Genomic DNA, 21,490 nt, shown 5'->3' on the forward strand with positions numbered 1-21,490 from the left:
TCAGACACATCTTTGGTAATGAGCATGGAAATTCTTCCCCAGTTTTACATTCTTTATCCTATAATAAAATCCTAAGTCAAAACCACCTGGCCACAAACATGATTTTTTTAAAATTTAAAAAAACCAATATTAGAATAAACAAACACATTTGTTCTTAGAATTAAGGGGAGGAAATTAATAAATTGATCGTTTGAACATAAAACACTTTCTTCTAGTTGTATAAAGACCTAACTTTCTACTGGAAAGCATCATGGCATTGAAAGGTACATGTACACACTCCCCTAACCCTAACCCTAACCCTAACCCTAAAACCATACAGAGCTGAAGCCCCAGTGGAAAAAAACATATTTCTAGGGAGAGGATGTTCCAGACATGACCTAATAGTACACCTTCCTATGCAATCTTGTCCAATAGTGAACCCCCTGGAGGAGAAGTAGTCTCTAGGGGTCTCGTAGAGATTTTAGTCAGAACTTTCAGGATCCTATGGGGAAAAATGTGATCAGACTCTTTCAGGTGAGCAGGTTCATAGCACCTTTTCTGAATAACGTGTTATGCATCATAGTTGCTGACTCCCAGTTGTGGAATGGTTCAGGGTAGTTTTTCTTTGTCTGGCATTTCCATTTTAGCAAACAAAAAAGCGGGAGAAAGCCAAGCAGCCGTTCCTCATTAAATTTGTTTCTGTGAGCAAGGTGGTGGCAGCAACTGTACAGAACTACTTTAGAAACTGTCCCAGCTTTCAAATTACCTGCATTAGAATGGCAGGTCATAAATCAAATGTAGTAAAAATATAGAGGGAAATAAGCATTCCAAGTAGTTATACTGAAGCAATTAGTCTATCATCAGCTTAAATATTAGGTCTTAAAAGGGCATAGCATTTATTTATCTCATATTTATTTGGAATAAATAATACTGTGTCTAAACAAATGCATGTAAGTGTTAGGAGAATACCAGAACATCTCTCAGTGTAGTGTTATAAATTACAGTATAGCATTATAGGAGCATTGCAGTGATATCTCATATTTTATGGAACAAATGTTTAGCATGATGAACGCCCTTCTCTAGGTACTTCTAGATCTGTTGAGGAGAGACTATAGCTGTGTGACACAACACTTGCTTTGCATGTTGAAAAAAATAAGTTAAATCAGGGGTAGCACTAATTAAAGTATTTCAAGTAGCAGGGCCAGCTCTGCCAGAAATCTTGGAATGCTGTTGTCAGTCAACGTAGATAGTATCTGCATATATGTGCAGTGCCTAGTATATTCTTATATTGTATTGGAGCATTTGTATCTTGGAGTAATTAATTCACTCCAGTAAAATAAAAGGAATGTAAACTTTAGTGGCAACAAAGATTTCAGCGTGTGGCCCCAATCCATTTAGTGTGTTCTGTTAATGTCAGCTGAACTACTGTACTGTATAGTGGCTAAAGTAAAGGTAAAGGGACCCTTGACCATTAGGTCCAGTCGTGGCCAACTCTGGGGTTGCGGCGCTCATCTCGCTTTATTGGCCGAGGGAGCTGGCGTACAGCTTCCAGGTCATGTGGCCAGCATGACTAAGCTACTTCTGGTGAACCAGAGCAGCGCACAGGAACGCTGTTTACCTTCCCGCCGGAGTGGTACCTATTTATCTACTTGCACTTTGACGTGCTTTCGAACTGCTAGGTTGGCAGGAGCAAGGACCGAGCAACGGGAGCTCACCCCATCACGGGGATTCGAACCGCCGACCTTCTGATCGGCAAGTCCTAGGCTCTGTGGTTTAACCCACAGCGCCACCCGCGTCCCCTGTATAGTGACTAAATTGTGGCTAATGTGGTGTTCTAGATCTAGAAGGTTATATACTTTTTCTGTGCTTTTGCAATTTTGTTAAAAACTGTGCCTTAGTCATTTTTGTCAGTAAGGACTGGAGTAGGGTGATAAAATTACTTTAGCCTATCAATTTTGATGTTGCAGTCTAATCCGTCCATAGCCACCTCATATAGCTTCCAAAGTTCATTGTTAATGAGGATGTAATCACTGGAATGAATCAGTGCTTCACAAGCTGTTAGACAATCCTCTAGTCAGCAGCCAGTGTTTATCTGTCTGCTTCCTAATGCGCGCGCGCGCGCGCACACACACACACACAGAATTTTACTGAACATTGTAATGGGGCAGAAAAAAACTGCAATCCTTTGTCTTCTACAAGTGTGAAGAGACATATGCCAAAGCCCATGAAGCTACAGGCTCATTGTTGAGAACTTTTTGTTTCACATTCTTTAAATGTTCATTGGCTGAGCCTTCCTGCAGTTGTCATAAAGCTGTGCACTGGTTGCATCACTAATTCTATCACTTTAGGATTATTACTCTAGCATGGAAGAACTGCCCAGTGCAACCTTGGTTCAAGAAGATGTCTCTGTATATTGTATGAATCAATAAGAAATCTTCGAAGAAGTAAACAGTCTTTTCTTTATGCCATGGAACAATGTTTCCCATGTACCCGATGAATTGAGAACAGAGAAGAAAAAGTATTCTATGGCAGCTAAAGCAATTCAAAACGGATCAGAGTAAGACTGTCTGAGATTGCTTATTTATATGGGGAATTTATTAGCCCCCCTTCAGACAAAAGTCTATTGGAGTGGCTAACATAAATTTAAGCTAGTAAACCAACAAAGAAACGCCATAATCAGCCACATATAAATAAAACGGGAGCTTCAGAAAACAGTAAAAGCCAGATTATAACAGTATGTAAAAACTCAGAAATGAAAGGTTCTTTTCAAGAAATGTCTTTAATTATTCTCAGTTATTATGTGATCTTCCACAAAGTACCTTTCAAGTGTTATGCATTACCCACAAAAACCCATTATTTTGAAATTTGCCTTTTCCCGCTCTAGGAATGCATCAGCAATCAATCAATGTCTTGCATGTATGGACTACATGCCTGTGCTTGTAATACTTAGGTTTTCCCCTGTTGCAACAGCATGACCAAGTAAAGATGGGGTAGTTTAAATTTGTAGTTGACCTATGTTAAATAACTCATTTGCTGCTCTCAGTTGGAAATCCCGGTACTTGACTGTACCAGACCACGTTCAAACACTGGAAGTACATTAAATATTATACGGATAGTTCACTATATTCCTCTAACCCTTCTGGAACCAATGCATCGTTGCCTTGGATAAATAACAATCAGTTTCTTCAGTCTTCCTGGTAACTGGGTCTACATTGCTTTCTTGCTTCCTCTCTCCTAGCTAAAAGGATAATTGATTGAAGAAAGTGTGTGTGCTTTGTGTGAGGGAGAGTGCATGCGCAGAAGTTCCAGCTGCCACAATACAGCACTATTTTTCTAGCAAAATCAGTGCAAAGCAACCCTTATTGCCAAACCCAGGTTCAAAGGGCAGTGAAAGGCACCCCAGGGTAGCAACATGGAAGGAACTGGTCTGAAGCAGATGGGAATTCAGCAGAGAAGAGCAATGCTCCCTCCCTTTTCAAGGCTGATTATGTGTGTTTTGTGTGTTCAATGCTTGAATCTAAAAAATTAAAAATGCAGTTGTTGTTTTTTTATCTGTAGTGTTTGAGAACAAAGATAAAATTGTGATCATCATGGAGTATGCAAGCAAAGGGGAATTGTATGATTATATCAGTGAGAGACGAAGGCTGAATGAACGGGAGACAAGACACTTCTTCCGGCAAATTGTTTCTGCTGTGCATTACTGCCACAAGGTGAGCAAAGGATTAACTTATTTTGTAAATTTCCATTTATTTCCTTTTAACTACCTTAATTGAGTTTGTTTTTAAAGTGGGGAGGTTCTTGCAATCCCACATGACAACTTAAAATCCACAGCAGATTTCTGAGTGCTTTAACACTCTTTAAGAACTGTGATGTGGGAATAAATTGAGACATTAATATTTGAAAGCCAGAGCACACTTTTAGGGATATAACTCGCCCTGCCTAAAAGCCAGAAGCTGGAAGAACTAGACTTTCTGTATGGACTAACTTACAGTATTGAGATATATTGTTTTCTGGTGCCTGAGAAGAATGAGGGAAGAACTGGGGTTGGAATTGAGTTCCGAAAAGAGTTCCCCTGCTGCTTTACAGGCTTTGTGGGAGGATAGATTCCAGTCATTCTTCCCTTAACCACACAGCAAGTGACTAATACATCTCCTGTCACTAGTTACTAGACTGCAAGTGTTATGACTGAAGTGTAAATGCAAAGACCACCCCGGTGGCTTGCTTTTTTAATCCACCCAGTATTCTCCTTTCTGTCCCTCCTCACCTTCTTTCCTTTACTTTCTTGTTTCAGAATGGTGTTGTCCATAGGGATCTAAAACTGGAAAATATTCTTCTTGACGACAACTGTAATATTAAGGTAAAGGTCATTTCTGTTCTCTGTGTGTTGTCTGAAAACTTTTTTTAAAAAAATCACAGGAGCTATTTCTAAACTCATTCAGTGTCTGCAAAAGTAAGATGCAGAGAATATTTTTCCCCTGACTACTTCATCATTACATTTTTATATTACTGGGAGTTAAGGGTATGGTCTCTTTCACTTCAAGATGAGCAACAGCAATTAACAGGAGAAACAGGAGAATTGCCATAGAATACAATTGACTTTACAGGTGGTATTTTTGCTGGCTGCTGGGAATATAAAAACGTTCTTGGTCTGCAAGGTTCAAGTGCATCCTCTAGAGCACTCTGAACATCCTTTTGATCACATCTAACAAATAAGCAAACCCTGTAACAAAATAAACTCAAGCAAAGCACATGTCCTTCATTAGGAAATGGCCTTGGAACTCCAGGCACAATGATAGCTTTCAGATTTGCTTTTGGTGATGTCATAACTATGTCAAAAATCCTTAGCGAAAGCATGGGAATGACCTTTTCATGCTTTCTGCCAGAAAAAAAAATGGCTATAATACAAGATGTGTGATGCTGTTCTGGGAAATTAGTGCTGTTCCAAGTTTCACCTTCAGCTATTTAAAACCCAAATGGTGTTTAATCATATGATACAAGCATTTCTTATATTCGTACCAAATTTCCCATGGCATGGTTTGAAAAGCAGTGACCTTAGTGACACAAAGCAGATCTGGGTTTGGTTGGTGCCTAGATAGGGGGACCACCAGGAAACCCCACATAAACCACTTTGACTTTTGCAGAAGAGACGATGAGATATAAATAAAGAACAACAATTGAAAGTTCTGCTCTTTACATGTCATACACGCTTTAGCCTTGATGCGTGTTTATGAACACCTGGTGTATTCTCTGTTTCTGACATAGAACGTAATTGGGGCATTTATAGTTAACAACACAGTCCTAAGCATGTGCTCGTTTGTCATCTGTGAGATCAGTGGCTCACGGCAATGCCAGTGAAACATATATAAAAGAACTGATGGTGGAGAAGAAAGTTCATACCACTGAACTTGAACTAACTGCTTCTGAAAAGTCATACTGAGCCCATTACAGTGACAGAATTTGGATTTTCTCAAATGACGCTTCATTTTCTTCTTTCCATCTTCTCATATTGCTGAGGCATGTCTGCTGTGTTTGATATCAAACAAGCTTCCACTATCAGCCTTGATACTGTAGGCTTAGATCTTGCTTTTGTGGTTTCTGTATTAATCGCAGGGACTTTCCCCTCCCTGCTGTTTCACTAAACAATATTTGTTGGCAAGGAAACACATCTGGGATTGTAAATTATTGATGTGCAGTTGAGTAAATCTGGAAGACCTCATTTCCGAAAACATTTGCAAGTGTACATTTCTAGGAGACTAGAAATGCACCGTTTTGCAAGTTAATAGAGCTGCTTTTGTCTTTGTAAAAGATTTAACCCTGATCACTTGTTTTAAATGATACAGTTTATCCAGTGATTTTCAAAGCATATTAGAAATGTTTAGGATAGAATGAACCTATCAGTTGAAGCAGATATGTAAATGAAAATGTTTAATATCAAATGAAAATATTTAAAATCAAACTTGCAAGTGGTCCGTGCAAAGGATTTAGTTTTCAGTTTATCTTTTGTGAAGTGTTGGAAAGAGTATGACTCTTATCACCTTATCTGGAAATGAAGTTTTCTAGCCCTTTGCCGCTGCTGCTGTTGAGCTTTCACTAGCAGACACACTCCTACACTGCACAATGACATCAGGGTATGTCATTGTTCTTCTATAATTGTAGGAAGTGCCAGCTTACATGCAAGGGAAGTCCCCACATTACCAGGAACCGGAATACAAATACCTAAACTTTGCAAAATCCTGTAGTATGAATCTCTTCCTAATCTCAATTTCAATAGTGGAAAATGACTGCTGCCTATGTTATGATGCACTTCCACACTTCTTATTAACTTGAAGTCAGCAAGAATTTACCACAGCAAACTGCCCCCCCCTTTTTTTTTGCTCTAAACAGTTTCCCACAAGTTCTCACAGCACCTTGAAAGTGTTATTTACTATAACACACAATGGGCACTTAGGAAGCTAGCAAGCCCAAAGATGCAAAGGCAAAAGATGATAATCTTTTCCTAAATTAAACAACTGACCAAGTTACCGCCTCTCTCTCCTAAATAACCACAGAAGACAAAAATGCAGATTTAATGAAAACAATGGGATATTGGAAAATGAAAGGGGAAGCAAGATAAATGTATCAACCTGGTAAGGAAATCAACTGGGCTCTGACTGTGTGTTTATAAGTATTGTTTTATTTGTTTAGAACCGTGCCCTCCATAGACAAATCTTGGGTTTCATGAACATTGTACACGCTTGTCAATAATTCAGCTATGTTTGCTAGTCTGTGAGTCAATAGAAAAAAGATCCAGTTTCTTAGCTGGTGCAAACTGAAGTAAAAGAGCAATGTCAGTTTACAGTGAGCCCAAATGCTTGAAGGGAGTGCAGGATTCATACTGAATGAGTAAATTTCATCATGTTTTTTGTAAGTAGTGGAAACAGTCATTTCCTCGAAGGTAAGGGAATTCAAAGTCTGGCTTTGCAGCAACCCCTCCCTGTTTGGAAACCTTTTTTGAATTAATACTTTGGCTCCATTTAAGTGCCAGGAACATGAAGGAATCTTGGCTACTATGATATTTTCCCCATATTGGGGGGGGGGAGGGAAAATGACAGCTCTAATGGGAAAAGCTGATAAACATCAGTCTGTGATTATGGGAGTTGGCCGTGATAGAAACACTGTTTCCTGAATGACTGAATTGAAAACATGGATACCTGTTAGGAGCTGGCTCCCCCCCCCCATGGTATATATTTATATATACATGTAGATATTCATGCATTTTGTAGACTATGCTAGGGGACAGATTGTCCTAAGCAGAGTGTACCATGCAGTATCAGAATTAGCACGAGCTGTGGCATGGTCTCCAAGTAAAGTCAGTTCCACTGACTACTCCACAATCTCTAATGCTGAAACGATTAAATTTAGATTGACCAAACCACTGTTCTTTAGCTCAAGACTGAATTCCTGCCAGCCAATCAGAGTGATTTGATAAGAAAGTGGAATTTATTTAAGACAATTAACTGCAACCTGAGCCCCAAGAATGCATTTGCAGACTGCAATTGTACACCAGCTGCTTCTAATGAGATTCTAGGCCAGTGAAGGTTTTACAGAACAAAGTTTTCCCATAGTTTTCCTCTAAAGGATTACTACAATATGGGTTGAGATACCAGGTTTGTTTTCAAAGTTCTGTTGCAAATGAACTTGAGATGATACACCACAGATACACCACAAATATAGATGTGACAGCCAACAAACTGGTACATAGATGTATAACTGGATTACATACAGTAGATAGTATTTAAAGGTGATGTAAGTCAAAATGGCAGTAATGTACACTGCATATAATGGAGCACAGGGCAATGAAGAGTCATAAACCACAGCAGTGAAAAGGGTCTCACTGGCCACCAAGTGCAATTCTCTGCTCTAAAGTAGTACCTTGACCCATGTAGCCACCCTCTCCAGATTAGGTAATATCCTGATAATAGCATGCCAACAGCAGGTAATGATTATCCAGAAATTCCATCTAGGTTCAGGGAATCATTTCATTAAAAATGCAAGCCAATCAAGCAAATGAGTCAGTCCATCCACATGCTGCAGAAGAAAGGCAACATTCCTTGGGGTCATCGGCTAATTGACAAGATAGAGAATTACTTCCTCATCGAAATGTAAGGATCACTTGGATCCTGACTCCTGGGTATGGAACAAAAACCATGTGCTAATCTTACCCAAGATAAAACAAAATAAAGCTGTTCTTTAGTACAAGTCCACCTCATTCAGGAACCAGTCTTGGGCTGTACCAACCTCTGATGACCTAGAGAAGGAAAAAAGACCAAGACCACAAGGAAAAATAAATCCTTTCTAAATGATTAAGGCCTAGAACTTTACATCTTGCAAATAAACTCATGTGAATTCTCATATGCTTTTACCAGGGATGCTTCTGAAATTCTGTTTTTGCTTTCCTGATTTTTCTCCCCAGATACAGAGTTCCATATACTTGGTTGTGTTTTTGAAGTAGAACTGATGCATTAGATAGCCATCATCATTCTGGTTTTTTATTTCTGAATTTTGTACAGCACATCATGAATCCATAGTTTGCTGCATGTCTCTCTTCCACTGTTACCAAAGTTCACATATGTATTGTTGAAATACTTTATTTAAAACGGTATCGAAGTTTGCATCAGGCTTTTTGGGGGTGGGGGTTTTACCAACACTCGTGTTCATTTTAGTCATTCATAAATAGCACAGAAAAGCAAACTTGATGTGACTGATCATATGGGCGTGCCAAGAATCTTTCGTGTTTTACCAATGCACAGGACCACATGTGCACATCAGTAAAAAAAATAATTAGAATAATATTGATGCAATTGGATGCACAGTCGCATCAACATTGTTTTTTTAATGTATGTGCAGATTGTTAATGTAGAGTTGGGAAAAGATGCAGGTGAACAGAAGGAACTGAAAACTGTGGGAAACTTGGAATTTATTTTAGAAAATCTCTTAGTTAAAACTGAATTTAGAATAAGTGGAATACAGGGCAGAGCAAACACATTGAACAATGAGGAGAAAGCTTTTATCAAAGTGAAAAATGATTAATTAGCCAGGGCCCCAGATTGATAATCAATGCCCAGGTTGGTGTGATCAATAAATCACGCTCCCTATCTTACATTTTGGTAAGTTACACTACAGGACTTGGTTGCATTTGTCTTCACAGATTGCAGACTTTGGACTTTCAAATCTTTATCAGAAAGACAAATTTCTTCAGACTTTCTGTGGAAGCCCACTGTACGCATCTCCAGAAATTGTCAATGGAAGACCCTACCGAGGCCCAGAGGTAAGCAGAATGAGGAAGAAAGGAAGTAAAATGAAAATATTATCACACATGAGACCCTGCAACAAAACGTTGCAATGTGGTACCTGTCTGGGGCATTTGACTGCTTGGAATTTGATTAAATGATCACAGCCTTGGCCTTGATAAATCAAATAGATTCTTCATCTTTAGCATGAGGAACTGTTAAAATATTGCTTTCATTAGTTTTGCGTACAAACGGTCAGATTTTCTTGTAGCTATCCTGTCATATCTGTAGGATATTAAGCATTGCTGGATGTTCAATGCTTCTTTGAATGTCATAGACTTCAGGTGACCACTTTTCTGTCTGTTATGTTTCTTGTCTCTTTGCTTTAGGTTGACAGCTGGGCTCTCGGTGTACTACTTTACACCCTCGTTTATGGAACCATGCCCTTTGATGGCTTTGATCACAAAAATCTAATCAGGCAGATCAGCAGCGGAGAATATCGTGAGCCAACACAGCCCTCAGGTATCAAAAAGATCTGGCACAGTGAATTAAAATGATATAATAATGATTTGTTTTACCCATTTTCTAGTCCTTGGTTTATGGAAGTCTTAGGATAATGGTAAGATAAATGACAAAGGGCAGGTGGTTCTCAAATTACTTCCTAATTTCAGCATATTTTTTTTTAAAAAAGACTGTTTGGGAAACGTAGAGGATTCTATGTTAGTAGATTTTATTGCTTTCAGGAAACTTTGCCCCCTTTCATCAGCTACATCTAAGACAGCAGGCAGTCTTTTCGTTTTTGCAAATGGAATTGGTGGGACAAGCTGTAAAATGACACACAGTAGTGATTCATATCAGTCCTGGTAACTTTGCACAGCAGTATACATAAAAAAATACCAAGGCTTTCCTGTTGGTTTCATTTTTTGTTTGTAGGAAATTTAGGTGGGGGCATAGAAAATTTAGTGGTGTGGAGAGGGGCAAGCCTGGTAATAGGCCTGACAGGAATAGCAAAATACTGGGCAAAAGGTTATCAATAGCAGTTTGGAGAGGCAATCAGAAAGGGGTACCCAATCTAGAAGAGGGGGAAAGTATAAAAGACAAAGGGGAGGTGGATAGAGAAGGGACAAGGAATCTTTATGTGGTATTCATTTTCTGTTATTTATTACTTATTATTTATTATGTTACAATTAAATTCTGTTACAATAAACTTTTAGAATAATTTGAAGTTTAGAATAATTGGAGGAGAACTCTGGGCTTGAATCTTCAAGCAAGGTTGTAGGAAGAATGTTGAGGCCCCATTATAAAACATCTCATGAAATGAAATTCCTATAATATTAATGTCCTTTAGCAAAAGACAGTTTGAGCACTTTAATATTTTGTGTGTTTTGGGAGTTTGGAAGCACACAAATATTGCAGCATGAGACAAGGCCCCCCCCCCCCGCATGTGGAGGGAAATCTTGTTTTGTGTAAACCCTATACAAATGAAGGTTAGACAGTTTGCATCACATACTTTACCATTTACACCTTTATTATGGGCATAGTGGTGCACAAGACATCTACTTGCATGGTTTCTGCATTGGTATTAGCTTAAAGGAATGGGCAGACCACGGCTCACACAGGATAAAGTTTTCAATATGCCTGAAGATGGCAATAGGAAGATAAGGAAGGCCCTGCCTGCCCAGAACATTTGGATAATAGTAAACATTTCTATTACACGAAAAACTTCCTGTCCCGTGTGTAGGAAGGTGAACATGGGTGTGCTGAGAATCTGCCATGCACAATAACCTAGTTGCCACTGAGTTGATAAATCTGTCTTTGGGTTATACCACTTCAGATTTCAGGTGGGGGTTTCTCCATACAAAACAATCCCCCCTATAGAAAACTAAATGTCAAGGAGAAGGATTATAGCTTACCGTTCTCTGTGACATCTAGTTTTCTCTCTGTGTGTTGCTTGTCTGTTTGTTTGGCTGTCTGGATTCATTCATGTGAGCTCCCGCCAGCAGGCTGAAGTGGTTCAGCCCAGACACAGGTTTATCATCTCACTGAGAACTAGGCCATAGTGATTCAATAGCCCGTGTATTTCACAAGACTAACCCTAATATGGAAAGCTACTCAGATTACTAAAGCATAGTGGCAACTTGTATCATGAGTCTTCAGCTAGGGAATATCTGAAGGCAAATAGCTGTCAAAAGAGCTATAACGCTAACCTGTTGCACTGCTTTGTTGCACTTGTTTCTATGCCATGCTTCCAATTTAGAATTAAAGTTAAGAAAAAGTCATGGTAGAATGGTTGAAATTGGTTTTCTTTTTCTGTAGATGCTCGAGGCCTGATCAGGTGGATGCTGATGGTCAATCCTGAGCGCAGAGCAACTATTGAAGACATAGCCAACCACTGGTGGGTTAACTGGGGCTACAAGAGCAGTGTTTGTGACTGTGATGCCCTGCAAGACTCTGAGTCCCCCCTGCTGTCTCGGTTCATAGATTGGCATCATCGTTCTAGCGGCTTGCAGCCAGAGACTGACACCAAAACGAAGTGCCTTTCCAAACCAAAAGGATCTGAAGTCACACTAGAGAGACAGAGATCCCTGAAGAAATCAAAGAAGGAAAATGACATTGCACAGTCTATCCAGGAAGGAGGAGTTGAAAATGCATGCAAGCCGAACTCCAAGAGGCCAAAAGGCATCTTAAAGAAAAGGAGCAACAGTGAACATCGCTCTCATAGTGCAGGATATATAGAAGGAGTAGTCAATCCAGTATTACCCTCCACTTTTAAAATGGAGCAGGAGTTATGCAGGACAGGGATGTCCAGTAAGAACGTTGTGGAGGGGGAGGTAACGGGTAAATACAGCACTAAGCAGTCTTCCTTAATGCCAAAAAAAGGAATCCTTAAGAAGACGCAGCAAAGAGAATCTGGCTACTACTCATCTCCAGAACGGAGCGAATCTTCAGAACTCTTGGACCGTAATGAGGAGGCAGGAAATAGCGATACGTCCCCAGGCATTATTGAAACATTAAGGATAGAGTCTCACAGTCATTCCTACAGGCGCAAAGGTATTTTAAAACATAGTAGCAAGTATTCCACCAGTAGCACGGATTCTGCTTTGATCAGCCCTGACACACCAATGCTGGAAGCCATGGAGGAAGCAATCCTGCCTGGAGATGGATTATCTCGAAGTTATAGCCGCCCTTCCAGCGTGATTAGTGATGACAGCATCCTGTCCAGTGACTCTTTTGACTTGGTGGATTTGCAAGAGAACAGGCTTAGGATAAGGAGCTGTGTGTCTGCTGAAAACTTCCTCCAGATCCAAGATTTCCAAGGACTTCAAAATCGCTCACGGCCACAGTATCTGAAGCGCTATCGGAATCGGACAGGCGATAGCAGTTTTTCTCTGCTTACAGACATGGATGATGTCACTCAGGTCTACAAGAAAGCTCTGGAGATCTGTAACAAACTTAACTAGCAGAGGGAAGATAGCAGGGCTGGAAGGAAAGGGTTTTGGGTACCTTTATGATGGAGTTGGCCCAGTATCAATTTGTTGACAGTGGTAGCGTTATTGAAGTGATGTTGAGCAGACAGACTGAGCAGAAATACTTAAGTTATGTTGAGGAAAAATTCATCTCATGCTCATTATGCAACCCTATAGCTCATTCAGTCAAAATACTACCTAGTATCCAAAGAAGTTACAATAAAGTATGAAGCAGAAACTCTGGAATCTGGCAGACAGAAAAGGATCATATTGCAGTGGCTGTAAGTTGAAGCTAGACAAAATGTAAACTGGAAAAAGGGTACATATATTTATATTAGAGAAGGTAACTAACCACTGGAAAAGCTATAATGCTAAAACAAAACATTTTTTTTTTAAAAAAAGAAAGTCAACTGTTAAGTATAAGAAATCATTTGCTGGTAGATTTGTCAATATCTATATGCCCTAAGGAATATGCACATGCAGAAGGGGGCTGCCAGCTGCACGCATAGTTGCCCAACCAATGATTGACACTGCCAGTTATCATTTGATAGTGTCGCCTGCTGAAATGTGATTAGTAATTTGAGTGGAAGTTATTTGAATTCATAGAAAAGTTAGTCTAGGAAGAGATAGCAATGTAGTAAAAGGATGAAGTGTTGGGAGTGAGGAAGATTTCTTCTTCCAAGCAAAAAAATAGTATGAAATAAATTCCACCAGGGGCTCTGGAAATTGCATAATCACTGTAAGGCTACATAAAATGCCAAGGAAAGACCAGACAAGCACACTGAGAAGTAGCTACTTGCCAGTAGCCTCTCTACATACCTGTGTGTATGTATGTATGGCTACTGAGAAAATAGAATGAATAAAACAGTATGCAGGCAAGCTCTAATTCATTGAAGATTTTTCAGCAGCAGTCTGGAAATGAGACAATACAGTCTCCCAATACTAAAGGAACAAGGAATTCTAAGGGGCGGGGGACATGTGTGCATCTATGCAAACTTAGGTGAACTACAAAGATCAACAAAATTTATGATACCATAAACTGGTAGAATTTTACTTGGATGAATTGAGTCTTGTAGTTATAAACTTCAAAGAGTTTTACAGAATTCCAGAGCCCTTGTCAGTATGTAATACAATGGGGGAATGGTTTATGAGTAGGAAGAAAGTAATAGGAAAGTAGACCTGAGGGATTCTGTTTAAGAATGTGTATGTATTTGGGTTGATGTTTCATAGACAGTGGGGTCAAATCAGAGAAGACAAAAGAATTATTTCCAATGGGTTTAATTTAAATATTGCAGCTAAAGCAGGGGTAGCTAACCTGTGGCTCTCAGGTTTTGTTGGACTCTAGTTCCCCTCCGCCCCAGCCAGCATGGTCAGTAATCAAGGGTGAGGGGGGTTATCATGGAGGGGCACAGATTAGCCACCCTTGAGTTAAAGGCTTCAACTCCCATAAAGGTACCACTTGGGTCTACTGGATTACGTGAATGTAAGCCTCTTTTTAAATAGGCACTATGTGTTTGACAGGCCTGGGCAATTCAGAATAACTTCTGGTCACGGTTATTCCAGTAAGCAGCTCTTAGTTCAAATAGAGTTGCATTACTGTATTAGCTTACAACACCAAATTGTTTGCAGCTTTAAAACAAAGTCAACATGTACACATAACTACAGGAAATAGTCCAAGATTCTTTTCCTGCGTTTAACCAGTGCCAACTTCAAGACTTTAGCTGAAAGCAGAAACTATCATACTCTACCTTGGGGCTCCAAATGTTTCAGGGAACTAGTGCCAAACTGAAGAGATTCCAGAGTAAAAGACAAGAAAATACCTGAGCTGGTGGGAAATGTTGTTTTATATTTCTCATAAGTATGCCTGAACTGCCTATATGTTGTGTAAGAACACTTTCACTTCACATTCAGATGGGTGAATTATTTAGTTCCGGTTTCCTGAAAAGGTTTCCCAATTCTTCAGAACAGCTGTATCTCTCTACAAGGCAATGAACCAAATTAATTAACCAGTCTTGGTCAAAATGACATTGATTCCTTATAAAATCCATATACCCAGACTTCTAGGCATGAGAATGGAATCTCTTCCCCTGACCCACCCATCCCCTGTGGCTGAGTTAGGATTCTCTGTTTACTGTTTGATATATGTCACAGTATGAAGCAAAGGAATATACCTTCTTTGGAATTGCAATTCTAATATTCATGCCATGTGCAATGTGCAACCCACTCCTAAATCATGTTTACTAAGAAGTAAACAAGTCAAGTAATTAAGCATAGAATTGCAGCCTTGGAAGGATGCAGAAGTCTAAAAGATTTGCTGTGCCTTTTTTTGAAACAGAGTACTGCGGTGATTTGGATAAAACTTTGTATTAGCATGAAGATCATGTTTTAATCCGGGCGCGTAAGCCTTGCTCCCTTGGCAGCTGTGACTGGTCTCAGTTGACCTAATGGAGTTTGATTTCAGTGGAACAATACTGACTTACAATGCCTGCCCATCTGGCTGAGTTAAATGTTTAATTGATGTATGTAGTGAAGAAAAGGGAACTCAACTGCCCCGGAGAGGAACTAAGAATCACCCGTGCATCTGAGCTCTACTTAGCCCACAGGGAGAACTGTGGCCCTCCATATGTTGCTGGATTACAACTCACATCATCCCTTTCCATTGGCCATGCTGTCTGGGGCTGATGGGAGTTGGAGTCCACCAACGTTCAGAGGGCCCCGGGTTCCTCACGTCTGGCGAGGCTGTTGCCCAGGCCTGCCGTCTTGTGTACAAATGTGAATGATTGACTGATTGCTGCCAAACTGGAATATGTTCTGTAGGGACTTACTGGCATGTTACCATTCCTAGAAGAAGCAGAACACTTGACTGCACATTGTTGTTATTATTATTAGCGTTGTGTATTTTTTTTCTTATTTAATTTGGGACTTTTTTGTATTTCAAAGTTGACTTTTTATTTGAATTTGTCTCTTTTAATTTATTGGTCTGAAAGCCATTTCAAAGGTATAATAATATATTTTGGTGTAATTTAATTGGTGCAGCATTATTTTACAGCTCTGGCCAAAATGTTACCTTTAAAAATAATAATTTGTTGTTTTTCTTTTGCTCATTGTTTGGTTTTATCTCTACGAGGCAGGGGAAAAAGCTGGATAATCACCCAAAGTGTTTGTATTTTTAATCTGATACTGTCTTTTTTATTAAATAAAAAGTCAATAAAATGTGAATGGTGTTGATTTCCCCGTCCTTTTAAAGAATCCTTTGGGGCATCCATTTAATGACTATTTTAAACAGGATTGCAACACTTCCTTACAAAAGGTGCTATGGCGTTGAGTCAGAGCTTTTGTCTTCTAGCTATACCAGGAGATGATGTGGGTAATTGTTGGAACTTGAATGCTATGAGCAATTTGGCACACTAAAAGATCCAATATTTTCATCTTTATTTAAGGGATATATATCCCATCTTTTGCAGTGAACAGTTCAAAGCAGCTTAGCAAAATGAAATTATAAACAACCACCAGCAGAGTAAAATAAGAATTAGAATTCTAAAAAAAAAATAACTTAAGAGACTTTCAGTTCCTCGTTTGGAGGCAAGAGTGCTACTAACAAGAGCCAAACTGATTATTTTAGGAGCAACCTTATCTATCCCTTTTGTAGTCAGGGAACATCCTAATATCCTCTGAACCGGCAAAGAAGGAATGATAGTTTGTATTTTCCTTTTTAAAAAGCTGGATGTGAATCCAAATGCTAATTAGGCAAAAGACTGTTCACCATCTGCTGTGATCAGATGTGTCATGATTTAAGGAATATTGCTTTTAGCTTGCAGATAGGTTGCCTGGGAGAAGACAAAAATATACATGGACCTCCAATTTATTAAATTCATCACAGTCTACTTTGATAGGCCAAGCATTATTAAGTCTTTGATTCCTAGAAGCCATTTTTTTTTCTTGTTCATATATAAAATCCAAATAGAAGAATTTCATAAAAAATGTACTTTGTTTAGGTTCTTCCCTATATTATAAAGAATGATTTGCCAGTAACATTTTTTTTTTAAGGACTGGAAGTAAAATGCAGTAATTTAAAATAAACCCCCACTTGCCCTACAATTTCAATTCAAACAGGATGGGCTGAGCCTCTGGAAAAGCTTCTAGCTTGAGCTTCACATAAGAGAGACCACACATTTTTAATACCATTCTCCGGGTTTGCACAAAAGTATTTCCAGAGAGTTTACAGTCCAATCCTATGGCTGTTTACTCAGAAATAAATCACACATAATTCCATAAGCAATTATAAGTTCCATAAGCGATTATAAAATGGCTTTAAATGACTCGTTCCCACATCCGCTTGTCCCTTGACTAGAAAGCATGGGTCCCAGTGGTCTTCTGTTTGCTCCACTGCTTCCCCTGGGGAAACCTACTCTTTAGTGCTGAATTGGAGCAAATGACAACCCATGGAAAACGTGATTGCCGTTTGTTTCGATTCAGCAGTAAAGAACGGGTTTCCCAGGGGAAAGCGGTGGGAGTCCAGATGAGCCCTTAGTTTTGAAGTTTGTGATAGGGCATAACGAAGGAGGCAGTTCCACAGCTATGACTGCATAAAGTGACAGCTTAAACTGATAAGGATGAATGAGCAGTCTAGAGCCAATAATCCAGGCATAGGCAAACTCAGCCCTCCAGATGTTTTGGGACTACAAGTCCCATCATCCCTAGCTAACAGGACTAGTGATCAGGGATGATGGGAGTTGTAGTTCCAAAACATCTGGAGGGCCAAATTTGCCTATGCCAATAACTCTCTTCAGTTGCTTCCCATAATTTTCTCCACTGAACTCAAAGCTTATCTTACTTGATCCTTGGAACAACCAGGTCATGTAAGTTGGACAGAGCCATAGTAACTATAATGTAGCCAAGGATTGTAATTTATGCTGCTCCCTCAACACCCAGGCTGCTGTGCTACACTGACACATTTGCATCCCGGTCTTAAGTGTGTTCTCTTAATTTTGGTGAAATTACTTGCCACTAATAATGCTTAGGATTGCAGATTTCATGTCATAAAAGTGACTTGCAAAAAGTATCCAAAATGGGCGCCTCTTCACTTAAGGTGGGTTTCACTGCCTTCAGACAGCTCTGGCATCTGAAAGCTGCATCTGACATCTATTACATTCATTTTAAGTTGCATGGGGCCTTGTAAAACCAATGAGCCTTTCCCTTACAGGCCGTGTCTCTTTTGGGCAACATTCCTCATTTTTAATTTAGGCTTAGCAACTTTTAATCACATTTGGTCTAACACACTTAAAGGCAGCCCATTGTGTTTTCCAGCAACACATACTGCCCTCATCTTAAGGCAGGCATGCAACATCCGTGTGAGTCTCTGGTGACGACAGAAAATTACAGAACATACATTCAAAAATGCACTCAGTGTATTTTGTGCAGAATGGGATACTGCTTATTAACGCAGCAGGGACTCTGAGCCTCTACAAACCCATAGCTATGTCTGGGAGGGGACAGTGCTTATTAACACAGCAGGAAGACAAGACTTCGCTCTGCTGCCTGCCTAAATGCTGACAAGAGAGGCGGATGAGCATCCGGAAACCTCGTTCTCCTGCATGCAAAAATAGAATCTCCCTGCCACACACATACTTTCTTTTTGCAAATGGCAGGAGGCAAAAAGTAATGAAACGCTCTGCTCACAGCAATTGCAGAAAACTCAGTACAAAGAAAGAGTGAGTTAATCTCAAATTATTGAAAAGACCATCAATTTAGGCTCTGGGGGGGATCAGCTCTTGGGACAAAATGGAGGAAGGGAGCTACTGTCACACTGCCTGCTAAACTGGGGAAAGACTTCGTATTTTAGGAAAGTGTGATTTAGAATGTCCCTTTGTTTGGCATGCATTATTTGTTAATGCTGTATAGGCATGAGAAGTGAGCCATTTTTAAATTGAATTTACATTCAACCCAGTCTAGCTTTTACATACTTATTTTCCTGAGAAACTGAAGAAAACAGCAACAAATCTAAGAATTATGTGTCAACACAAGAAGTTGCATTATACCAAGTCAGACTGTTGGTCTGTGCAGCTCAGTATTGGCTACACTGACTTATCAATGGCTGTCCAGAGTTTCAGACAGAATTCTTTCCCAGTCCTACCGAGAGTTGTGAAGGTCAGGGGGAAATGGAGGAAAAACCTTCCTGTTTTTTAGGGACGTGGGTGGCACTGTGGTCTAAACCACTGAGTCTAGGGCTTGCTGATCGGAAGGTCGGTGGTTCGAATCCCCGCGACGGGGTGAGCTCCCGTTGCTCGGTCCCTGCTCCTGCCCACTTAGCAGTTCGAAAGCACGTCTAAGTGCAAGTAGATAAATAGGTAGGTACCACTCCAGCGGGAAGGTAAACGGTGTTTCCGTGCACTGCTCTGGTTTCGCCAGAAGCGGCTTAGTCATGCTGGCCACACGACCCGAAAAACTGTCAGCAGACAAACGGGTCCCTCGGCCAGTAAAGCAAGATGAGCACCGCAACCCCAGAGTCGTTCACAACTGGTCTTAATTGTCAGGGGTCCTTTACCTTTACATTTCCCCCAATTTTTCCAGTCTCTCCTCCCCCACCAGGCCTTGACATCTCTAGCCCTATCTAGAGATACCAGGGATACCTTTTGCCTGGAAAGCAGTTGCTCTATGGTCCTTCCCCATGCAATAGTTTTTACCTATAACTACACTACTTCTGTCCTTTCTGCCAACAAATACTGGATATATGGAAGACAATTCACATTTTATACAGTAAAAGAGCAGAACTTTGATCCAAAATGGGGACCACAGTTGGTTGATTTAACTCTTGGAATGGTTTTCTATAATGCAATAAATATACCCAAGGTAGGATAGCTGTGTGACGGGAGGGCCTTGGGAAGCTGCTGTATCGGGTCAGAGGGGTTAGCAACCTTTTTCAGCTGTGGGCCGGTCCACCATCCCACAGACCATGTGGTGGGCCGGAATATATTTTTTGGGGGGAAATGAACGAATTCCTATGCCCCACAAATAACCCAGAGATGCATTTTAAATAAAAGCACACATTCCACTCATGTAAAAACACCAGGCAGGCCCCACATATAACCCAGAGATGCATTTTAAATAAAAGGACACATTCTACTCATGTAAAAAACATGCTGATTCCTAGACCGTCCATGGGTCGGATTGAGAAGGTTGCCTACCCCTGGGTCAGACTATGGGTCCATCTCACCTGATATTGTCCATTCTGACTAGCCTTGGGTTTCAGGTAGAGGTACCCATCAGCTAATCTTGCCACAATGCCTCAGGGTTTCAATGTAGCATTGCTCCAATATGATGCTCTGTCAGGGCTTAAATTGCATTGTGGGGAAATTAAAATGGCAGCTGCCATTGCCCGGAGAAGATAAACAGAGCAACTCCAGGTCTAAACAGATGTGACCACCATTTGGGGTCAGCTGTTGGCTCTTCTGGAGACCCTTGGTAGCTACCCAACTATTCCAGTCCCTGACACTGAGCCTAGCTGTAGATCTACCAGATTATTATCAGGAACACAGAACTGAATTGTGAACTTGGTGACAAATCCATGCAACTGAACAGCTTATGCTTCCAATGGGTATGTGTGCATGTGTGTATTACACTTTTACCATAGACCTACAGTCCTTTTGAAATATGGTGCCCTTTCTCATCCCACACCCCAAAGAAGCCGGGTTGTTTCTATGTGGGAGGCCACTGAGATTCCTAAGCCATTGCCCACAGAGATGCAATTCCCAGAAGGCAGAATGGTAGGGTGGGTGCCTGTAAATTACCTTGTTGGTTTCTTCCAAGGCAAATATCCTCTAAAAAGAAAGATGGATTGACCAAGATTGTGCTTACCTTAAGTTGATCAGCTTTGCAATGAACACACCCAAGGCTTACATTGTGCAATTACTTTAATTAATGACTAGATTTTGTTAGTTAAATAGTTCAGAGCTGCTCAGTGCATCCCAGTAATTTCCACAAAGCTAGCATTTTGCGAGTTGGGTTGCCTTTCGGTTCCTTCTCTGGAATAACCAAAAAAAAAAGAGAAAGAAAGGAAGAGGCTGTGGTGATTCTTCAATTAGGTCATCCATTGCAAAGGTCACTAAATGTCTTAACCTTTCCCCATAGAAGTATCTACAGCTGCATAGACTTGCATATGAAATAGAAAGCTTTTGTTTGGATCCAGTGGAGCAAAAGCAAACGATTGTTTAAAGGTCACCTCAGTTTGCTTTGGTAGTTGCAGCGGGGTGAACTGGAAGAAGAAAAACCCACCCAACACCCCCTGCCCCCCTTTTTTAGATGTTATTGCAGACAGTGCTTTCAAAGACAGGCGGAGTTTAGTTTTTTTTGTGGGGATTTTTAACCAATTATCAAACAACGTTTTCAAATGTGGCTTCCTAGAGTAGAGGCACTCATTAGTGTTTTGGTATCTCGAACAAAAAACGTATTTATATGCATGCGTGCTCTTCCACCTGCCCCGAACCTGGGGTTCCCAAATCTCACTGCTTAGCCCCCTCACCGTTTAGATTCTGGCAAGCTTTCCTAAATTTCCTATTCCCTCAGCCACACCATCTGCCCCCTGCTGAGCTTTGTGACCTCTTCCTTCCCTTCAATGCTTGTCAGTGAATGCAGCTGAGGCGCTGCTCTCATTCAGTTATCCATGGCTGGCCTCTTGTAGTTTGCTTTGCTGCTGGTTCTCCTCTGCTGGTGCGGATGAGTTTTCTCTTCCTCATCAGGTATTTCCTGTGCCTGAGGGGCATCTGAAATACATAAACG

At 40.4% G+C, this 21,490-nt stretch overlaps 1 protein-coding gene across 2 annotated transcripts in view; it reads left to right on the top strand.

The window, feature by feature from the left end:
• NUAK1 (NUAK family kinase 1) overlaps positions 1 to 15,934 on the top strand; it is a 47,556-nt gene extending 31,622 nt beyond the window's left edge. The window contains exons 3-7 of one of the 2 annotated variants that reach the window (XM_053406345.1): positions 3,538 to 3,689; positions 4,271 to 4,336; positions 9,167 to 9,286; positions 9,638 to 9,770; positions 11,565 to 15,934. In XM_053406345.1, the coding sequence (XP_053262320.1) occupies positions 3,538 to 3,689; positions 4,271 to 4,336; positions 9,167 to 9,286; positions 9,638 to 9,770; positions 11,565 to 12,709 (1,616 nt within the window). In that variant the 3' untranslated portion in view covers positions 12,710 to 15,934. The remainder of the gene's footprint in view (positions 1 to 3,537; positions 3,690 to 4,270; positions 4,337 to 9,166; positions 9,287 to 9,637; positions 9,771 to 11,564) is intronic. The other variant, XM_053406346.1, reaches the window with a different exon arrangement.
• The last annotated feature ends 5,556 nt before the right edge of the window (positions 15,935 to 21,490 follow it).

The sequence above is a fragment of the Podarcis raffonei genome, chromosome 10 (assembly GCF_027172205.1).
Source record: "Podarcis raffonei isolate rPodRaf1 chromosome 10, rPodRaf1.pri, whole genome shotgun sequence".
Classification (NCBI taxonomy): Eukaryota; Metazoa; Chordata; class Lepidosauria; order Squamata; family Lacertidae; genus Podarcis; species Podarcis raffonei.